Source organism: Actinia tenebrosa, unplaced genomic scaffold (genome assembly GCF_029948245.1).
Source record: "Actinia tenebrosa isolate PJP-AT-01 unplaced genomic scaffold, QUT_ActTen_1.0 PGA_scaffold5__44_contigs__length_20552954, whole genome shotgun sequence".
In the NCBI taxonomy this organism is placed as follows: domain Eukaryota; kingdom Metazoa; phylum Cnidaria; class Anthozoa; order Actiniaria; family Actiniidae; genus Actinia; species Actinia tenebrosa.
In genome coordinates, this window is record NW_028292582.1 from 18,628,904 (window position 1) to 18,649,627 (window position 20,724).

General features: G+C 40.2%; 1 protein-coding gene across 1 annotated transcript; it reads right to left on the reverse strand.

Annotated features, from left to right (window-relative positions):
* Nucleotides 1-2,050: 2,050 nt before the first annotated feature.
* Nucleotides 2,051-20,689, reverse strand: LOC116306797 (serine-protein kinase ATM). Its single transcript, XM_089037679.1, has 23 exons — nucleotides 20,608-20,689; nucleotides 19,643-19,707; nucleotides 18,893-19,000; nucleotides 18,292-18,411; nucleotides 17,734-17,965; nucleotides 17,020-17,208; nucleotides 16,497-16,619; nucleotides 15,954-16,007; nucleotides 15,372-15,479; nucleotides 14,839-15,009; nucleotides 13,594-13,677; nucleotides 13,256-13,369; nucleotides 12,420-12,587; nucleotides 11,146-11,284; nucleotides 10,325-10,407; nucleotides 9,679-9,819; nucleotides 9,263-9,379; nucleotides 8,096-8,254; nucleotides 7,146-7,187; nucleotides 6,671-6,791; nucleotides 5,967-6,053; nucleotides 5,086-5,264; nucleotides 2,051-4,237 (listed from the first exon to the last, which is right to left on the reverse strand). Exons 1-23 carry the CDS (start codon nucleotides 20,659-20,661, stop codon nucleotides 3,911-3,913), a joined length of 2,985 nt encoding a protein of 994 aa, XP_088893805.1. The 5' UTR covers nucleotides 20,662-20,689; the 3' UTR covers nucleotides 2,051-3,910.
* Nucleotides 20,690-20,724: the final 35 nt, after the last annotated feature.

Sequence of the window (20,724 nt, forward strand, 5' to 3'; positions counted from 1 at the left end):
CATAAATATCTTCTGTAAGTCGATGTTATTGATAACGGCCTTTTAGCAGCATCTTTTCCGACTGATGGTAGCTTTAACTAGCTTTAAAAAAGTTAGGAAGTGTAGAAAAATGCCTATTGTGAGGTAAGAACTTTTCAAACGGCCAGCTTCAAAATCTTTCTAAATGCTTGAACTACCCTGTCAGCCGAATTGGATTTCAAAAGCTCTGTCCACATATACTTCGAAAGGACATCGATACAAACCAAAATATAATTCCTACCATTGTTATATGAACTCAATTTTTGAATATTTATCAGATCTCCTCACCGTGAAAAGCTCAGTGCCGTGCCGTGATCGTGATCCGAAATGCTGAGCCTCTCGAGTCAGGGACCCCTTTGTTTTTAACCCCTCATGGGCGTGGCCGCCCCTCCCCTAGGGGTACCATACTTGCAGGTATAGTAGCGGTGATTAATGATTTTAAAAAAATGTTAGCTTAACATTACTATTATGGAACGATGAAAAAACCTCGAATGCTCGGCTAACTCACAAGTGGATTTGAAATATAGCGTGTTGAGTTTTGCGGAGGCCTGGGTAAAACGAAGAAATAACACCCAAAATACACCACTCAGTGTTGGTTGGAAGATTTTCCCGTCCAGTGAGAAGTCTACCAGCTGCTGAAAAATTCAACAAAACAAATTTATACCAAGAATTTTCAGCTAGAGTGCTCACACTAAATTCGTGAAACAAATACTAATTTTTAGCACTAAATAGTGATAATTAAACAATAGAAAACAAAGGATTCTGTATGAAATAGTACTAATTAGTACTATTTAATGTTCACGGTTTTAGTGCGTGCACTCTAATAGTAAGTGCTTTTGAACACTTACGTTACCGGTGATTTGTTATACTTATCATTTTGTATGATCTAAAAAATCAATCAAAGGCGGTAATTATGCACGAACTCAAACGTTTTTCGCATTGTTTAAATTAAGAGAGCACTAACGACTTACTGCAGTTCTTATCTCTGACAAAAACGCTTGGGGACTACGGAATAGAATGGAGGAGGTTGAAACACAGAATGAATTACAGAAGCTCGTTCCCCATAACTTGTGACTATAACTTAATCCTCCTACAGGTCCTACAGGGTCCTTTCCGTAAACCAAAGAAACCTCTTTTCAATAGTTCTAATATTTCTATAGATAATCGATTTTAATGTAAAACGAAATATAAAAAGTAATACATATTGCACCAAATATTTGCCATTTATTAAGCTTTTCCAGCTAGTATACAATCACACACAACAAGCTTAGAAGCCTGTTAGGTTTTTATTTAGATACAAAACGAGATTTTATTCTTGGCTTTCACCTACGCCATCGAAAATGTTTTCTAGACTTATACACGACAAAACTTCCACAGACTGAGAGTAACGAAAACGTTCTATTTCAGCCGAAGTTCAAGCTAAAAGAATTTTTAGACACGGAGATACGAGCGATTGATTATACTTATAATTTAGTTGAAATGTATGGGTCCGCTATCTTTGTGTTCTGTTGAGGGGCACAAAAATGGCTGCCAAATCACGAAGGTTTAAAATCGTGTTTATCTTGCAAACATTTCAATGTTTTCATGGCAATAATCATCGAAATAAAGTTAACAATCACCTGCTAACTTCAAAAGTATTATTTCAATCAAATTTCCCTATTTCTAATGCTTCGAAAATGCGTTAGGTGACAGAATTTGACTCGTAATAAATACAAAATCAAACATCGATAACACAAAAATATTTTGGTAAAGCTTTTCTTATGATGGTATAGACCAAATTCAAAACTCGCACCGATGTGAGGCTTAAGTTGTGAACAAAGGAATCTGGCGTGATTCGTGACTTTTGAATCACGCCAGATTACTTTGAGTCACGCCAGATCCCTTTGTTCACAACTTAAGCCTCACATCGGTGCGAGTTTTGAATTTGGTCTATGAACAACACATTCGACGAACAGTTTCGTGAAGTGAATACTTTGGATTTTAGTTTCTTGATGACGTCACGTGAAAGACAAAAATATTACGCCATAAAAAATGTTTGTCTCTTTGATTTCGCTTTATTTTACGTAAGACAGAATAAGTACAGACATTCCTCTAAAGGTTTCAGTTACTTTACTGCGAAATATTTTCTTTATTCAATGTAAAATCTTTATTTTTTAATTGAAAAATGCTTATCATCCTGCTATAAATCTTTGTAAACAAACACAAACGTCCCCATTAACAATCCCAGCAACACTTGCGAGGCAATGCTCGACCCACACCCGTTTTTGAAAAGGTCAATAAAGGTGCAGCCTTAATGTAGAATAGTCCCCTTCACAGTTCCCTGTGCCATCTTGAAAGGTAGTCGTGCCTTTGCATCCAAGCGAGACGAAAGGTGAGCTTGCAATGATAGAGACCTTTTTTAACACCTTGAACAATTATTTACATGTCTTTATCATTGCAAGCTCACCGTTCGTCTCACTTCGATGCAGAGGCACGGCTACCTTTCAAGATGGCGCAGGCAACTGTGAAGGGGACTATTGTGCCTCAAAGTAAACGTTTCCACTAGTAGTCTAACAATAAGAATATCAATCGCTATATTGACGCTACCGTTAATTGATGGGTTGCAAGCATTCTCAAGAGAGTTAAAATACAAAAACATGGCGGCCATTGTGGTACCGTTAACCATGGATGCTAATGAGAAATCTTTTGTTAAATGGTACCAACATGGCCGCGATGACGTAACGTGCAAACGAAGAATACCCTGAACTAATAAGCACAATAAGCTGTTACACGAGACGGTATACGAGGACGTTCGAAAATCAACTGTTACGCGGGACGATTTTTAGCGATTTCAAAGCCGCCATCTTGTTTGTTGACATCGCTTCGCTTCTATGAGAAAATTGAACTGCATTTTGATCATGCGTTGCGCGAAAAATCGTTGATGAAGCTAGTTACACGAATCAACTTGCAAAAAATTCGCAATTTCCGAATCCGAAAATCGTTGCACGTGGCATGTTACACGGCATCAATTATTCGCGCAACGGCGTATTGCGAAAAATCGTCGTTGCGAATCGTCCCGTGTAACATTAGCTTTATTCCTTCCAGCTTTGTCAAAATCCCACACCAACCCAACACTCTCTTCAAAAAGAATATGACTAATGTATAAAACTTTGATATGCTATAGACCTTCCTCGAGCGGCAGCCACGTTGTTTATATTAAAATATTTCTATATAATACATATTGAAGCACTTAACCTCCAGAGGTTCTATTTTGCTTCCTGTGTTTGTAACGAGCCATGTGCTGAAGGCGCGAAAGGAACGTAGGCTATTTCTCCTCGCGACTTCCCTTCAAAACAGCAAACGCCAGAGCAAAAATATATAACCTCTCGATCCCAGGGTATGAAGCACTTGAATACAATGATAAAAACCTGTATTCAAGTAGCTCAGGATGAGTTCAGGCGGGCATATAAAACGTATTAAATATTCTCAATAATAATAATCCATTAGAAATAAACATGGTTGCCGCATGAGAAACGTGCACCACTATGACTGTGTTTGTAGGGATTGGTGAAGAATAGACTTTCTCTGAGTTTGAAAAACAATGTGCATTCTGGTCTAGCTTGGGTACGAACATATAAGACATGGCGATCTAAAGATACTCTTAACCAAGCTAGACCACAACGCACCATGTTCACTAGCTCAAGAAAGGTTTATGTCATACCGTACGCCCCGTTGGTTAAGAATCATGTCCTCATGTCCTCTTAATATATTTCAAGGTGCGTCAACATATCATCCTGTTGAAAGGCTTTAAGATCCTTGAACTCTTTATACGTCTGCCAATATACCCCGTAGGGTAAGGGGTAAGTTTCTTATCTGAGTATTTTTTTCCTCAAGGGTTTCTAAAGTGTTTTAATCACAGCCAAGGCTGCCATCCTGGAAATAATCTGCAAAGATTGTTAGGATCCATGGCTTCTCGAATCAAATGGCTGACCTGACCACAGACACTCAGCTGTACATTTTCCTCTATGCCATTCAGTTTCTGCCTCAGCCTTAACAAAGCTCTTTCAGCCATCTTGTTTCCTGTGTCTGAAGTGCAACCGTCATTACTCGTCTCAAGTAAACTCCCTGTTGGGATCCCTGTGGTCATAACGTCCGAGGTGTCTTGCTCGTTCATTGCTTGAAGGGCCATTTTCTTCTCCGGGCTCAGGGACCATGAGTAAAGAGGGTCGTAAAGAAGAACCTAAAACAAATTGACAAGAAAAATTAGGACTACACACTAGCGCCATAATCATTATGTAGCAATAGACCCTTTTCGAATTCCAAATTACCGCTGTGTTTCTAGATTACAGACTCATTTACACAGGGTTAGCCTCGATTTTGTGAAAATTATTCACGTGTCCCAGTCAAGGTCCGTCAAGTTTCAAAGTGTTCGTATTGTTGAAGTTGTGCATTCTTTACTTTACCATTGGTATTTGTGAATATTTAGACACTGACTCGAGGCTAAGCCTGAGTAAATGAGTCTGTAATCAAGAAACACAGCGGTAATAGGCCCTTTGCAGCTCAGTAATCTCGTGCTGATTAATTCACTGAGAGCAAATGAATGAACATCTTGATTCCCATGGGTGAAATATACTGGTGAGCAAACACCCTTTCTACAACCTGTTTCTAGAGATCGTAATAAAACTGCATTTTGTGACACTGTGTGGTTGCACATCGTTTCATTCAGTTCTTTACAAGTATAGCTTAAAAGAATCACCAATTTAAAAGAAAATTTAAAAAATTGCTCACCAGCACAGACACGTGACTGTTAACTGCAAAGGGCCTATTTGGAACTCGAAAAGGGTATATTAGTGTTCGAGCCCGAATGAGCTATTCACTCAAAGGCCATGAGGGCGAGAGGACTAATTGTTTTAGTCAAATCCAACTGGTCCTTCAAATATATAGATGCAAAAAGGTCTTGAAAGCCGGCACTTTTCGCTACTAGTAGTAATATAACTTATACCCTCGTAGTAGCTTATCCAATCAGAACGCAACATTGATGATAGACCATGCACTAGTTGAATTTGAATAATACGCATGGTATCCTACCTCTAGGATAGTGACGAGTGCTTCTTGTGATCCCCGCATCACCTCCATGGTTTTCTCACAGCATCGTCTGTACACCCCCTCCACCCCTGTCACGCCCATACCATCTACTAGGTCACGTGTTAGACGGAATGGAACGGTCTCGGGGGTGCGTAGTATTTTACCTTGTTCGAAAGCCACACCTAATTGGAACATTATTACAAGAAGCAAATATTCATTAGGGATTCATGTGACTATATTCCTTTTACCTATTTTCAAGTCAGGGCATCACCATAGCTATACGCTATTAGACTTTTCTGATGAAATATTATACACGAAACATTCGTTTTCGCCAACGACAATTTTTTGGGGAATTATTCCTGTTTATCTAAGCTAACAAGATACATTTCTTACGACAAAAGCATTGTTTATATTATATTTTCTTTTCGTGCGAATTCCTCAAATATATTCCTGCATAACAATTCGAAAGGTATTCCAAAAGAGCTTCTAATAATAATAATAATAATAATAATAATAATAATAATAATAATAATAGCATTTATTTTAACACGATGAAATTACAATTACAAACTGGAGCTTTCATTGTATTACGTCATTTCGTGTATAATGGCAACTAATTAGCAGCTCGGTTCAGCGGAGTCGCGTAAAAAAATCGAGTCTGCAAAGCAGGCTAACATTATCGAGGCACAGGTCGTTTCTGAGTTCAATAAACAGAGTGCATTGAAGTTTAGCTTTAGTACAATCAACACAATATAAGGCATGACGTACAAGGATGTTTGTACCCAAGCTAGACCACAATGCACTATGTTTACTACCTCGGAGAAAGGCTAGGGTAGGGAGGAACCGCTTTCCAATGCTATTTAATACAGTCAAACGATTCTCACCAAGATCGATGTGGATGAGCTCCGCAGTGTTACAATCAACTAAAATATTCTGCACGTGACGATCACCCAATCCCATAATGTAACCAACTGTAAAATAAACAAATAAAAGTGTCCATTATTGTTGATAAACAAAGCATGTTTAGCATGCTAGTAATTCATAGAAGGTGCGAAAGAACTCTTAGGAACTGACACGTGGTTTGAAATGGGAAAACACTACGGTCCAAGACAAAGAGGTCTATTCTGATGAGTTGTATCCATATTCATGTATTTTCTCTTCTCACGCACAACCAAACAAATGTAACTCTAGATCTAGGGGAATGACACGTGTATTACCTGAAGTATCATTTCTTTGTTTACCGGTTGCGCATGACAAGACACATGAATACGGAAAAAAACTCAAATAAAGAATCTTAACCTAAAGAGAATGAAACGTGGTCCTGAAATAGGGAAATCACTACGCCCAAGACGCGTGCACTTTCATGACTTCCATTCTATGGAAGTGCTGACTTCCATTATATTTCCATGGTTTTTTAACTTTCATAGCATGGAAATATGTTGGAAGTCGAAACTTCCAACATATTTCCAACCTCTCAGATCGATAGATTTTTCCAGTGCAGGATAGAGGTATATTCTGAAAACAGATGACAAAAACATGAGGTGCTGTGTCTGCAGTGAGTTGTGTGGGCGGGTCGTAACAGACTGACCTATGGAACACGTGGCACAGCTCTTGACATATGCTAGTCGTTTCTCAAACCACACGGCAGGGTCTGTAAACCGCTCAAGGAAGAAATGACGAAAAACTGGATGGAAATTATCGGTTATTTCCTGGAATTAGAAAATGAACACTATTAGCTACATAAAAAAAAACAACAATTATTAAACAAATCAAACAACAGCAATAACAAAACAACAATAACGACAACAGCAACAACTACAACAACGACAGCAATAACAATAACAACAACAAAGACAACAACAACAACAAAACAACAACAACAACAACAACAACAACAACAACAATGACAACAACAATGACAACAACAACAATGACAACAACAACGACAACAACAACAATGACAACAAAGACAACAACATCAAAAATAATAACAACAACAACAATGACAACAACAACAACAAAGGAATAAACAAAAAAAAGAGAATATCCATAAATATTGTTACCTTATAGATTTCAGCTTTAGTTTTTCTGTATTGATCAACTTGCTGAAGAAGAATGGAACGTCAAAGGAGTTACAAGGCAATTAAGTAAGTCACTAAAGGTTGGTTTTCACTTGCATCGACATCGGAGTCGGAATCGGAGTGAAAATTGGTCGTCATAAGCGGAATAGGAAGCAGTAGCCTCGCAGTAGCATCGAAGGGAGCCTGGAGAAGAGTATTGTGATTGGTCATCTGCTTCTGCTTCCGATTCCGATATTCTAGTTTCCACTTGTCATAAGGATCGGAGTCGGAATCGGAGGAAAATGGAAACCTTCTGATCCTTTAAATTCTGATTCCCATTCCGGTTCCAACGCAAGTGAAAACCAACCTTAATAGAACTTTTCCAAGATGATGCAGTCAAGCGCCTAGGAAATTGATTTTTCTTGCAGCAGCTTTTCACTTATTAGAAGAATCGAAGACCCCAAGGTTGACGTGTAAAATCTTACGTCATGGCAAGTGTCACGTTACCTATATACTTTACTCAAGCGCCTAGGAAATTGATTTTACTTGCAGTAGCTTTTCCCTCATTGGAAGATAGAACAATCGAAGACCCCAAGTATGACGTGTTAAAAAGTCACGCTACTTATATTCCGAGATATATCCTATAACCGAGGCTTTGGCTAGTATGTATGTATTCGGCCGCGTATCTTGAGGAAGGTCTATCATTCAAGTATATTTCACGGGCCAAGTAAAATCATTCTATTGTGAAGTGTGTTGTAGCCACATAAATGACGTACTGGACTTTCGCAAAGTCCTTCGTCTACATATTATTTCACGCGCGCAGCCCAACCAGGACCACATGACCTCTCATGACTTCTATTCTCTCTCTCTCTCTTTTTCTTTACTTGCTGCGCTCATGACTCTGTGATTGTCAGGCTCACAGAGATCGGCTTGGAACGAGTTTACTCACGTACCATTATTTTTCTTCTACATTCGATGGGTTGCCAATCATGAGGATAATGTCTCTGATGTGCACCGATGGTTCGACCAAACTTGCCAATCAGATAATCACCTAATGGTGTTGTACCTTCACACCATTCTAACATCCCGCTACGCTGAGACAGCGGTATCACCTACAAAAAGTACAATATAGTTAAAAACCAATAATAGGACCACTATAGACGTAAAAGCGCTTTATCGGAGATTGTACTCGAACTTGGAATCTCTAGCTAAGGGGTAGCGTCCTAATTGACCTAATTCAACTATGACGTCACTGCTTGTTTATGTCGGGGATAGAATCGCCAAATCCAATAGAAAATTTAACTAAATTTGCTCCTAGCGAAACAGTTTAATCTAAAATGGCCTGGTTTTCAGATATAATATGTGTTAATATGTACTAAAAAATATTCTGAGCGTTTGCTGGCTATTCTACTTCTCTTCGTGGATTGATACGGGATTTTAGAACAATTTTCGGTTAGTTTGCGTTGATTTGACCTCGTCCGACGACCATGATCCTTTGCGTTTAAACAATAGATTGTTGAAGATTGTTTTGATGTGACGTCATAGTGAAGTAGGGCAATTCCTTTATCGTACCCAAACCCTTCTTAGTCTTCTTGCTTTTTTGCTGAGAAGGGCTTGGGTACGAGAATGAGCACTAACTTACACTTAGTTATCTCCTAGTAATAAGCTGGTTGAAGATGAAATACTCACGACATCTGATTTTGGTTGAGACCATAGACGGTTTTCTCAAGGTTGCGTGCGCATCCAACTGGACGGGCCACGAAAATGAAAAACGCAAATTCAGTAAAATTGAGAAGTCATTTTTAAATTTAAAGAGGAGAATAATCAATTTTATGAATTCTTATCGAAAAAAAGTTCATAGCATGATAATATCATCATAAAGCTCGTGTACTGGTATCGTGGCGCGTCAAGTTCCTTAAATTTGGATGCGCACGCAATCTTGAAAAAAACTGGTCTATAGAGGCACTGCACCATCACGTGATGGCAGCCTATGACTTAAGGCAGGAACAATTGAATTCTGGTCTATCTGATTTACATGAGAAAGAATTCAGTTTCCCAGGGGAAGAATTTCTAATTGTTGAGCCTCCTATAATATACAATGACGATGGCTAATGAAGTACCTTGTACGTTCTGATTTTTAGTTTCCGTTTTCTGGTCTCTGCGTTTTTAGCAAGAAGCTGGTTTACCATCCCGAAGACTTGTTCCATCACAGCATCTTGTCGCAGGTCATCTTTACCCTGAGGGGGAAAATGAGATAAACTATTCATTTAACGATCATCAGGGAGTGGACTCAGCCTGGAGCTATGGGAAGGTGAAATGGCGTGGAGCAAGGAAGGAAGACTGATTACTTTCAGGGGCGTAGCGAGACCTCGGTTATAGGTAGGGGAGGGGGGGGGGTGAGGAATGGATGACCATTTTCCCGCCAAATCCATAGGATTCCCGCATTAATTAATTAAATTTTGGCGACGAAAGCATTTTGGGGGGGGGGGGGGGGGGGACGCTCCACTCGTCCCTCCCTCCCTACGCTAGTGTTTACCTTGACAAGCTGTCGTCGTTCTATACCATCTGAGCCGACACAAGAGATAATCTTGGGCAGATTAATCCCACCAGCTAGACAGAAGGTTGGCGAAACACGAGCGATGTACACGATATCATCGTAGTTACACAATGGATCCACCTGTAGACACAACAGGGTTAGTCCTTCATGGAAGAACACCTTAATGCAATGCTCATGGTTTTCTTGATAGTACAATTTTAGTGTTCCTACATGAGGTATTTCCCCGAGAAGTGAGAAGATATTCATAGGCTAAAGATTATAAACTTGGACCCAAAATAAGGGGTTAATAATTGAAGCATGTGTGCTAATTAATATAAACTCTTAAATAACTTGTTAACTTGTGACAGATGACAAATGTTAAATTGAGAAATAAGGATTGGGAATAGCAGACTAGTCCCAGACAACGCGGCCAGGGAAAGCTGAAAGAGATTGACAACTAGGGAACACAAATTTGAGCCTAGGCAAGAGCTTGGAAACCAGAGAACGCGTATCTTTAATCGAGATCTAGAAATTCTAGACAAGACTCAACAGAGTGAGGAATGAAACACCGTTCTAAAAATTCTGGCTGGAAAGTTATTTGGGATATATTGAGCAACAGGAATACTAGGAGAGGATAAAGTCCTACCTTGATATCAAGTGTTGGTACGGCTACATGGTTTATATTAGACAGCTTCTTGATCATCAGATGATTGGGTAGATTGAAAGGACCTTAAAAAGAACAATCGAATACACGACTGATTTGTGAATCACTTTCATTGTTTCAAAAAACAAAAGAAAAAAATCTTGTCATCGCTTATCACCAACGCAAGTACAGCAGTTAGCGCAGCTCAACGGGGTCGAACTGAAAGCATTCAAGTGAAGGCGCCTCTGGCAGCCGCTATCCAGTCCATGTATGACCCCGGAGCACAGCTCTAACCAGTTTGAATTAGTTAGGGTTGAACGCGAGCTGTGTGCGCGCTAGACTCCTTCGCCAGTGACTCCTTGATTTGGATTGTTTCTTGATAGTTTCTTTGGCGGGCTACATGCGGTGTAATGATTAATGTTACCGAGAGAGACTGTGGAGACTTCTTCCTCTTTTATCACACAGGGATCCTAAGCGCCTTAGAAAGTAAAATAAGAGAGACGCCTGGGGAGGAGTCTAGTTCCAGGCCTTCGCTAAGTACGAAAAATACGGAGAGGTCTGGTCTAGCTTATGTAAACAACACTATATAAGGCATAATAAACAATTATACCCAAGCTAGACCAGAATGCACCATGCTTACAATTTCAGGAAGGTTTTTGCCTTGAGTAATGTCATTCCATAGACTATTATTTTTTGTTTAGCGTGTTGTACATTAGAAGACACATGAATATGGATACAACTCCAACAAAGAATCTTATCCTCAAGAGAGTGACACATGGTCTGAAATGGGAAAAACATTACGCCCAAGTGTATTTGATCCATACCTGTTTCTTTCTTCAGGTGGTTTACATCGAGGTACGCCAGCTCTATGTACGCGTTGCAAACATGTTTAGTCATTTCGACCAATTCCCCACGATGTAGCGATATGTTTTGTATCAGACTGGTGGCAGCTTCTAGGCGAGCCTGTGGAAGAGAAGACTTGACGTCATTACCACTGAAAAAACTAATGACATCTGTAGGACTTATGACGCAAATGATAACACAACACATGACGTCATGAAAATAAGAGCAGTGACACAAATGAGGTTTTGGTAAAAGATAAACGGTGAGCGTGACAAGTTAAATTAATTGTGATATCATCATGGGAGGCGGCATCAATATGACGTCAAAATGACGTCACGTAGGAACATTACGAAGCTAGTAATCAGCCATTCCGAGGTTAAGGCAGAAACTAGGTCGAGTTAGCATTGCAGTAAATTTTGGGACTGATTTAGGGACGGAATAGACGTCATCTTGAAAAAAATACGTCCCATAAAGCAACTTCACAATGCACTGCAATGCCAACTTGACACATTTTCCCTCAACCTCGGAATGGCTAATATCAAAACAAATGACCTGTTAATTGAAATACTAAATAATATCATGGGAAATGATGGGACATGACATCAAGGGAACTTTTATTTGGATTGTTTACAGATCCTGCTCACATACGATGGTGACGATTTTCAGTGGAGCATATTGAAAGGAATTTTCGATAGCCCCCTTAAAACTTAACAGGCTAAAAGCATGGGACTACTCAAAATCATCACAGATCAAGCCACGTAAATTATGAATCCTCCCTTATGCTTATTGACTTTATAATCAGGGGTTGCGGAATACCCTAAAAGGTGGGGTGGGGGAGGGCTAAGATTGGAAAATATAAGAGACTAGTATGGGAAAAAGTGGGGGATAAGAGTGAAAAATATAAGAGACTAGTATGGGAAAAAGTGGGGGATAAAATTGGAAAATATAAGAGACTAGTATGGGAAAAAGTGGGGGATAAGATTGGAAAATATAAGAGACTAGTATGGGAAAAAGTGGGGGATAAGAGTGGAAAATATAAGAGACTAGTATGGGAAAAAGTGGGGGATAAAATTGGAAAATATAAGAGACTAGTATGGGAAAAAGTGGGGGATAAGATCGGAAAATATAAGAGACTAGTATAGGAGAAGGACTGGAAAAGGTCTCCCTTGCTCCACCCTCTCCGCGGCCCCTGATAATATAGTAGTGTTAACGCCATAAGACTGGATATACGTCATCATCGGATGGTGTGACGTACCTCATCAACAAACCCCTTGGTTTTCTTAGCTGCGTTTCTTGATAACCTTAAATCTTTACCAGTCTTCTTGCCCGCTGTGACGTACTCACGGTCACGATCAGCGTTAGCCAGGGCCATCAGAATGAACATGGTGTGGTGTGGATGATCCACTGATACACGCTCAATCAACTACAATAAATGAATTCCATGAACAGATGAATAAAATGAGAATAATAAATGGATGGGATGGATAGATGGATGGATAGATAAATGAGATTGTTGAGGAGGATAGATAGATGAATGGATGACTGGAATGGACGAATGAATAGAATGAACGAATGGGTGTTTATAAATAAATGAATGGAGATTGAGATAAATGGATAGACAAATGGATAAGATGGATGGATGAATGGAATGGATATGATGGATGGTTGAATGGGATTGATAGGATGGATGGATGAATGGGATGGATATAATGAATGGATGAATGGGATGGATAGGAAGGATGGATAAATGGGATGGATAGGATGGATGGTTGAATTGGAAGGATAGGAAGGATGGTTGAACTGGAAGGATAGGATGGATGGATGAATGGGATTGATAGGATGGATGGATGAATGGGATGGATGAATGAATGAACGGGATGGATAGTTGGATGCATAAATAAGTTTGGTTGGATAGTTAAGGGATGAATGGCAGGATGGATGTAGTTGGTGGGTGGGTGGGTACCAAAGTGAAGTGAATCAATGTAATATTCGTTCATGATAATCGTCGCAGTGTCAATACCGAAACACAGCAGTGAACTATGATAGCCATAAGTCTAGTGGGTGAAAAAGGTTATGAATGTCTTTGCTTACCTCGTTTAATGTTTTCTGGAAGTCATCGTTCTTGTAGGATTTTGTTCCCAAGCGAGCAGCAAGTTGGTACATCAAGGGAAGGAACTTCCTGGTCTGAATCCTGGCCAGACTTTCCTGGTAGAAAGAAAAAAACAATGTGGAGCACATACATAAAAGAATTAAACAGCAACATATCAGTCCGGGAGATATCCAATCAAATTGAATTTCAAGTATTGGTTATTTAACCAATCACATAGCGACCAGTGATCAATTCAACCAATCACATGGTGATCAGCAGTTCAACCAATCACATAGTGATCAGCACTTTTTCTTTTACACATAAGATGTTCAATAGTTACCTTGATGATAGTATTGACAAAATCCTCGTTAGCATTATCGAACCACAATGAACACAGTCTGAACACACGTAGATCATATTTATCCTGATGAAACGAAAGTCATAGACTGTTAAAGAAGAAATAAACAACAGGATTATCTCTGTTCTGTCTAGCTATAGCCTTTATATACCCGTAATAACGGAGTACTGATAGTCTGAAGGGGTTAAGGGACGCACCTTCGAGCGCTTCATACGTGAGCCTCCTGGCTTCAGAAAAATGGGTAACCACCGCGTTATGGAAGTAAAATAAATTAATTTACATGGAGTAAGGAGTCGGGATTGGCCTGCAGCAAGGGGGCTGTATATATAATAGGCTGGGTAAAGTCTTCTGGGAAAAAACATGACAAGAAAAAAAGGCAAACCTCAGCTATCCACAAGCCTCGATGTTTTTTGTGTCAAGCCCATGTTTGATCATTCTCCACTATCAAATGCCAGTATTACTCTCTCTACTAAAACCATTGTTAGTACTCCAGTTTCGAGTTCTCTTTGCTCAGTCTTACTTTCGTTTGTGAGTTATGATATTCAGCTATTCAACCAAAACCCGTGGCATTTTAATCAACTCGTATTGTTCCGTAGTACGTACATTCCTTACTATACAATGGACCAATCAAGGCTAGGACTGAGCAAAGACGAACTCGAAATGGAAATGGAAATATTCAAAGTATGGGATGCTTAGGTCCCGTCCACACTGTGCCGGATAAATTTGAATCCGCAACCTTATTTATCCGGTTAGGCCTTCCGTCCACACTAGTCCGAGTGAATTCGGAACAATTCTTCACCGGAACTTTTCGAAAAAGGTATCCAGAGTGGAACAATTTGAAAATGTCGGCTAGCCGTATTAGTGTTGACGGAGAACATTTCGTATCCGGAATTTTTCGAATACGATGACGTAATGATTGTCATGGGAACATGGCGGGAAGGCTAAAAATTCACCGCGGGCTCAATTTCAGCTTCGATGCGCATGCTCAGATGTGCAATGAAGCGTTTTTGCCGCCTCTGATCGGACTAGTGTGCACGCGAAACATTTTCTCCGCTTTCATGTGTGGACGAAAAAATTTTTTTTCGGTTCCGGTGTGAAAGTTGCGGATTCAAATTTATCCGGCATAGTGTGGACGGGGCCTTAGTCACAGTCGAGAATGTTTGAAATTCCTTTTTACCATTCTACAGCGAGGTCTAACTTCACTGTTATTCGTGTCTTCAACCTTACCCCAGCCTGCAAAGTCTTGACATAATTCTCCAAAGCCTTGCACAAGAACGTCATCTTGTTCTCATTCATCAACCTCAACTCGTCTTCGTCGATTTTACTCTCCACCTCGAGTCGACGGAAATATCTGTCGCCTTCTGATGTGTTGAACTTCTGAAGATATTCACACTCGGCCTGGAAAAGATGGTTTTAAATGAATATTGCACAGCTGTGATGAGGAACACGGTTTGCCTGGAATTTTTTTATCATAAGAGGGAGGGATTTTTTTTCTAATTTGTTTCAAGAACCCATTGATTTATTTATTCAATATTTTCCCGTACGGCCCGACCTAACTCAGTCAATAAGCATTTTATCACATGACCCTCACGAAAAGAAAAATAATAAAAGAAAAGAAAGAAAAGACGGTCGCAGGTTTCGAGCAAGGCCGTACGCATTTGTACGGCCCTGCTCACGCCATTTTCCCGAAGGTCTTTTTTAAGAGCGAGCGCGCGGGCAGATACGGGTCATATGATAAATAGCAGTAATACAAGACAAACCTTTGACTTCCTGAGGCTCTCTTGTCTGTTCTCGAACTCGTTGGACTTCATGTAATCCACGGTGTTTTGGTACTGGGAGTCTGCGTATCTTGCGAGTGAAAGAAAAGCCTGTAAAACAATTGGGAAATTTTGATTGTCAATGATATTCAAAGCGATGTGATAGACAGGCAAAGAGACAGAGTTACCGACAGACAGACAGGCAGGTAGGCTAAATTTTAACTCGGCTTGTGAGTTAGCCCTGCCCTGCCTTTGATCACTAGCCCAGAGGTTGTTTCAGGGCTTGAACTTTGATTTAGCCGTGCCCTGACTTAGACCAGCCAAGACGTTAATTCAGGGTTCGGCCCGTGAGTTAGCTAAGCCCTAAACTTAGATCAGCCCAGAGGTTGTCTCAGGGTTCGATAAAATTGATATTTTTGGTTAGGCTTTATAATATAAGTCTGGCAAACATACACAAATTGAACAAGTTTGGCCAAAAAGAGACCGACCAATCGATCGACCAAGATGGACAGACAGACAGTTAAAGGGGTGTATTACAAGCCCTTAGAATCAAGAACCATAAAGTCACAGACATACTCTACTTACTTCTAACTGTGAGCCCTTGGATTTATTTTCCATGTCCTCAAGAAGACTGGCAGCCTATAGCACAACACAAGCAAGGTACAGTCAGAATGAAGTGTTTATTCTATACTGGATACAACTGTATTTCTAATGCTCGATGGCAGTGAGTATCACTGTTTTGGTAGAAACTAACTAAATGTACTAACTACTTACTATAAAATAGCACCAATGAAACAATTGAAAACAAAACAAATAGATGTGTTAAGTACTATTTAGGTTTTGTGCTATTTCAGGGATATATAGTTTGCACTCTATTGCAAAAAGTAGAAAGTAGTTGATCTCAAAGTTTATTCGGTGGGGGGGGGTCATGATGGAAACTTTGATCCCTCTTCACATTGGCAGTCAACTTTAATTACGTGCATGTGCTTTGGATGAATCTGCTGAGGCTAGAGAGGAGTGACACCCCACTGAATGCTAAATCCTGAATATGCCTCTCCTCAGAGCCTAGCTCTGTTGTGATTTTTGCACGCTGTGATACAACAGCTAAAGTTTAATAGATGTTATTACCTTCTCCAGATAGTTCTCTATGATTTTGTTAGGGTTCTCGGACCTAGTCTCTGCCAGCCAGCTGCCATAGAGTCCAAGAGCCTGGGGATAGAGTGTCGCTGCTTCTGCATAATTGTCTTGAACCTCACGAAATTGAGACAGAAAAGAAGGATGTCATTTTAATTGATGGGTTGCAAGCATTCCCAAGAGAGTTAAAAGACAAAAACATGGCGGCCATTGTGGTACCGTTAACAATGGATGCTAATGAGAAATCTTTTGTTAAATGGTACCAACATGGCCGCGATGACGTAACGTGCAAACGAAGAATTGGCTTGGAAACATTCTCAGGGGAAAATGGCGCAACAATAGACGATGTTAAAAATATTCTATGGTCTTGAAACTTGAGGATGACCATCAAAGCAAACAATATTGAATCAGTCTCATCATTAAGATCCATGTTCTTGACGAGAATAAGAAGCAGAAATCTCCTAATGGTTTTTGCCTATCTCCTATATGAAATCGGCAAACATTCTACATGTCTTACTTTATCAAGCTGCTTGGTCAATATTTTCAACAAGTGTGTAGCAGTCTCTCGTTCGTCTCGAGCCCAACGTAACCTAGCCTCTTCTACACGCCACGACCACGTGATTCCTAGGTTTACGCTCTCACGTGACTGCACTGCGATGACGTCATTATTGAATTGACGAATCGTGAATAATGCTTTCTCGGCAACCTGAAGTCAAAATTTTAATAACACGAAAATGAATGAAATTTATTACCGTATTTACTCCTTTAAACGCACCCCCCCCCCCCGATTAAACGCCATAGGCGCCGCACCTAAGACCAAAATTATCAATAAGCACCGCCCGCGAATTAACGCCGCATATCAAACCCCCCAAAAAATTAATACGGCGCCCTACAATGCAGTACTTGGACTCAGATAACGAAGAGGACAGTATTTTATATACGAAGCATTTTGAAGTTTATTTGCCATCCAGCAGAGCCTTCCCAAAGAGACCTTTGGCTGAATTGATTCGATAGCAAAGTGATATATCAGCACGTTACTGTTGCAAAAGGCCTATTAATAAGATATGGAGAGAAGAAAATGGTAGTCCACGATGTGGACAGCGGTATTATTGTGAAAGCAGGTGGTCGCAACAGGTCGCTTGGGTTGGGTGGGAGGGTCATCATGAAGTTTATTCTCCCTTACAATTCAAGATGGTGGCTATAGCCATTTAAAGATATATACTATACGTACCTGAGGAACGTTTGCTTCTCTTGCTATTCTGGCCTGGACCTCAAGATGGCCCACAAGTCCTTTATAGACTGGTGCAACACCATCTATTTTTTGTGCCTTTTTCGTACTTGCGAGTGTTTGCAGCATGGACGTGCGCAGTGCGAGGACTGGTTCGAGGAATTCAAAGTCGGTGTCTGGAAGAGGAAACCGCTCGTTGCATTCACTCAACAATTCTGTTTCACTATCAAACGTCCTAGAATACACCAGAAACTCCGATTACTATTCCAAAGCCGCTATTAATACTTTGCCTTTGAAGCTTTGAACTCTTTGCCTTTAAAGCTTAAAGAACGTTCAAGTATATCTAAATTCAAAATTTAATAAAGGGATTCTGTGTTTGAATAAAGTTTTAAAGATGTTTAAAACAATCAGTCTTTTGTTAATTACCACCAACATGGCCGCGATGACGTAACGTGCAAACGAAGAATTGGGGGTATCACCAAACAGGCCACGTAAACGTTTCCAAAAAAACATTCGTCCTAGTCTAAATAATGAGATGTTACTATTTTTAAAATAACGTACCTCATAAAATTCAAGCTGAATTCCTGTAGCTCTGCCAATTGCTGTAAACGTACCAGGAACGGATAGAGACTGCGCACACTCTCTAGACTCACGTGACTGACCTCTGATACAAGGCATAATCTACAACATAGATAACAATAAAGATTGTAACAGGAACGGATAGACTGTGCACACACTCTAGCTCTAGACTCACGTGACTGACCTCTGATACAGGGCATAATCTATAACACAGATAACAATAAAGATTGTACCAGGAACGGATAGACTGCGCACACTCTAGACTCACGTGACTGACCTCTGATACTAGGCATAATCTATAACACAGATAACAATAAAGATTGTACCAGGAACGGATAGAGACTGTGCACACTCTCTAGACTCACGTGACTGACCTCTGATACATAAGGCATAATCATAGATAACAATGAAATGGGACTGCTTTGTGGACGAAAGAGACGCCATTTTGGAAATGTTAATTAAAGCAGTCCCACAATGCACTGCAATGCCAACTCGACCCAGTCTTTTCCTCGACCTCGGAACGGCTATTTGCACTATTTGGTTGGACATTGGCATAACAAAGACTCCTAATCCTCGGACTTACTTGGCATTTGTCAAAGTGGAGTTAAGCAGAGACATCTCTCCGTCCTGTAGAGCACACAGCCCCGTGTGAATGGATCGATGGAAGCCAGCAATAGAACAACACTCAGAGCTACAAAACAAACACACGGAACACAAATCAAAATGTTTCTTCTTTTTAACTTTATTATTTCCAGGGTAAAACAGCAGGAAAAAAAAAGTAATCTATTAGCTTTAGCTGTTGTATCACAGCGTGGGACAATCACAACAGAGCTAGGCTCTAAACTAGGCGAAAGCCCAAAGATCGAATTAGAATTTAGAAGTTGATTTTTGAGGAGGGAGGAAAACCGGAGAACCCGCAGAAAAAACCCTTCACAGGAGAGAACCAACAAACAACTCTACTCACATACAACATCAAGATCGGTAGGACTCGAACACGGGCCGCATTGGTGAGAGGCGGCGCATTAGCAGCGCACGCTACCGGAAGGAGTCGCGTTAACACAGAAATTGTGCAGCTCACACGCAAAAAGTACCGACAAATCATCATATATATGTGTGTTACGTCGAACACGCAAGGAGTGATTGCTTAGTCTCACGTGAGTCAAAGGCTGATTACTGAAGCGCTCGACGCCACGTCTCGTGATTACGAAACCTACGATCGCATTAGAAGCACTCAATCCCTTTTGTTGGCAATGGCTATTAAAATACTTTGGGGCCCATCACGAAACTTCAAAGCTAAAAATAGAATCAGCATGCACGTGACAATTCTCCGTACCTGGACTCTAATTCAACATCCCACACGCAGTTTCTCCAGGCAGACTCGTATTGAAGTTCTGCTATCTTCAATTTTAAAAAAAATTATTTTAAAAAAAGTTAAAAATTTGGTTTGTGTTATTTACAGTAATTTGATAATGAAATAACTATCGCTGGTTTATTGCCAAAACCAATGCTGGGAAACGTCGTTTCTCTTCCACGGCACCATCCATTTTGAATGAACTGCCTTCAGAAATATATCAGGGGCGGATCCAGGAATTTGTTCAGGGAGGGGTGCAGCGCACATAGTTAACCCAGGGAGGGGTGCACCCTTTAGAATCAAAGGGAAAAAACCATAATTATGTATTGGTTAAATCTTTGAAGTAGGGACACAAAGTCGAACCAGGGAGGGGTGTGCACCCCCTGCACCCCTCCCCTGGATCCGCCACTGTATATATCATATATATATCCACAAATCAAAAATTTCAGGAAAAATGTAAAAATCTCTTCTCTGGCAGATTAAACTCTTCTACAGAGCTTAGTGTGTCTTGACTTAATTAATACAATTCCTTCTCCTTCCTTCCCTGCCTTTTACAGTTCTTACTCAATTTAAGTTATACTAGATTAGTTTCTGAATTATTAGTGAATTTCACAAGTTGTTTACAACATTCGCAGCCGTATCGTATCAGATCGGCCATACTAGCCTACGGCTCGTGATCGTATAGCTGATACAACACGGCCGTGAATGTTGTAAACATTGCTATTTCGTGGTGCTGCAATATTTTCCCATTTCAGACTACATGTCATTGCCTAAAATATAAGATTCCTTGTTTTAGTTGTATCCAAGATCAGTCACGTTTCTTCTCGTGCAACCGGTAAACAAAGAAATCATATTCTTATGAATGTCACGTGTTCTGTAACGGAAATCAATGCACCAAAACGAATAAGTTCTACTAAGTGTACTGAACTACTAATGAAGCCAAATACCTCGTTGCTACTGTGGACAGCTTCGCCTTCAAGTCCTTTCAAGTACTGCTGCATCACGTGATACAAGCCGAAGTTTTTCAAAGCCTGTTGACGAGATTTATTATGTAGTGAACGTTA

Coding starts and splice junctions, on each gene's coding strand:
- LOC116306797 (XM_089037679.1), bottom strand. CDS start 20,661: ATGCAGCAGTACTTGAAAGGACTTGAAGGCGAAGCTGTCCACAGTAGC. Junction 18,412..18,892: donor TCCACTTTGACAAATGCCAA/GTAAGTCCGAGG, acceptor TCTATGTTGTAG/ATTATGCCTTGTATCAGAGG. Junction 16,620..17,019: donor TGACCAAGCAGCTTGATAAA/GTAAGACATGTA, acceptor CAATTTCGTGAG/GTTCAAGACAATTATGCAGA.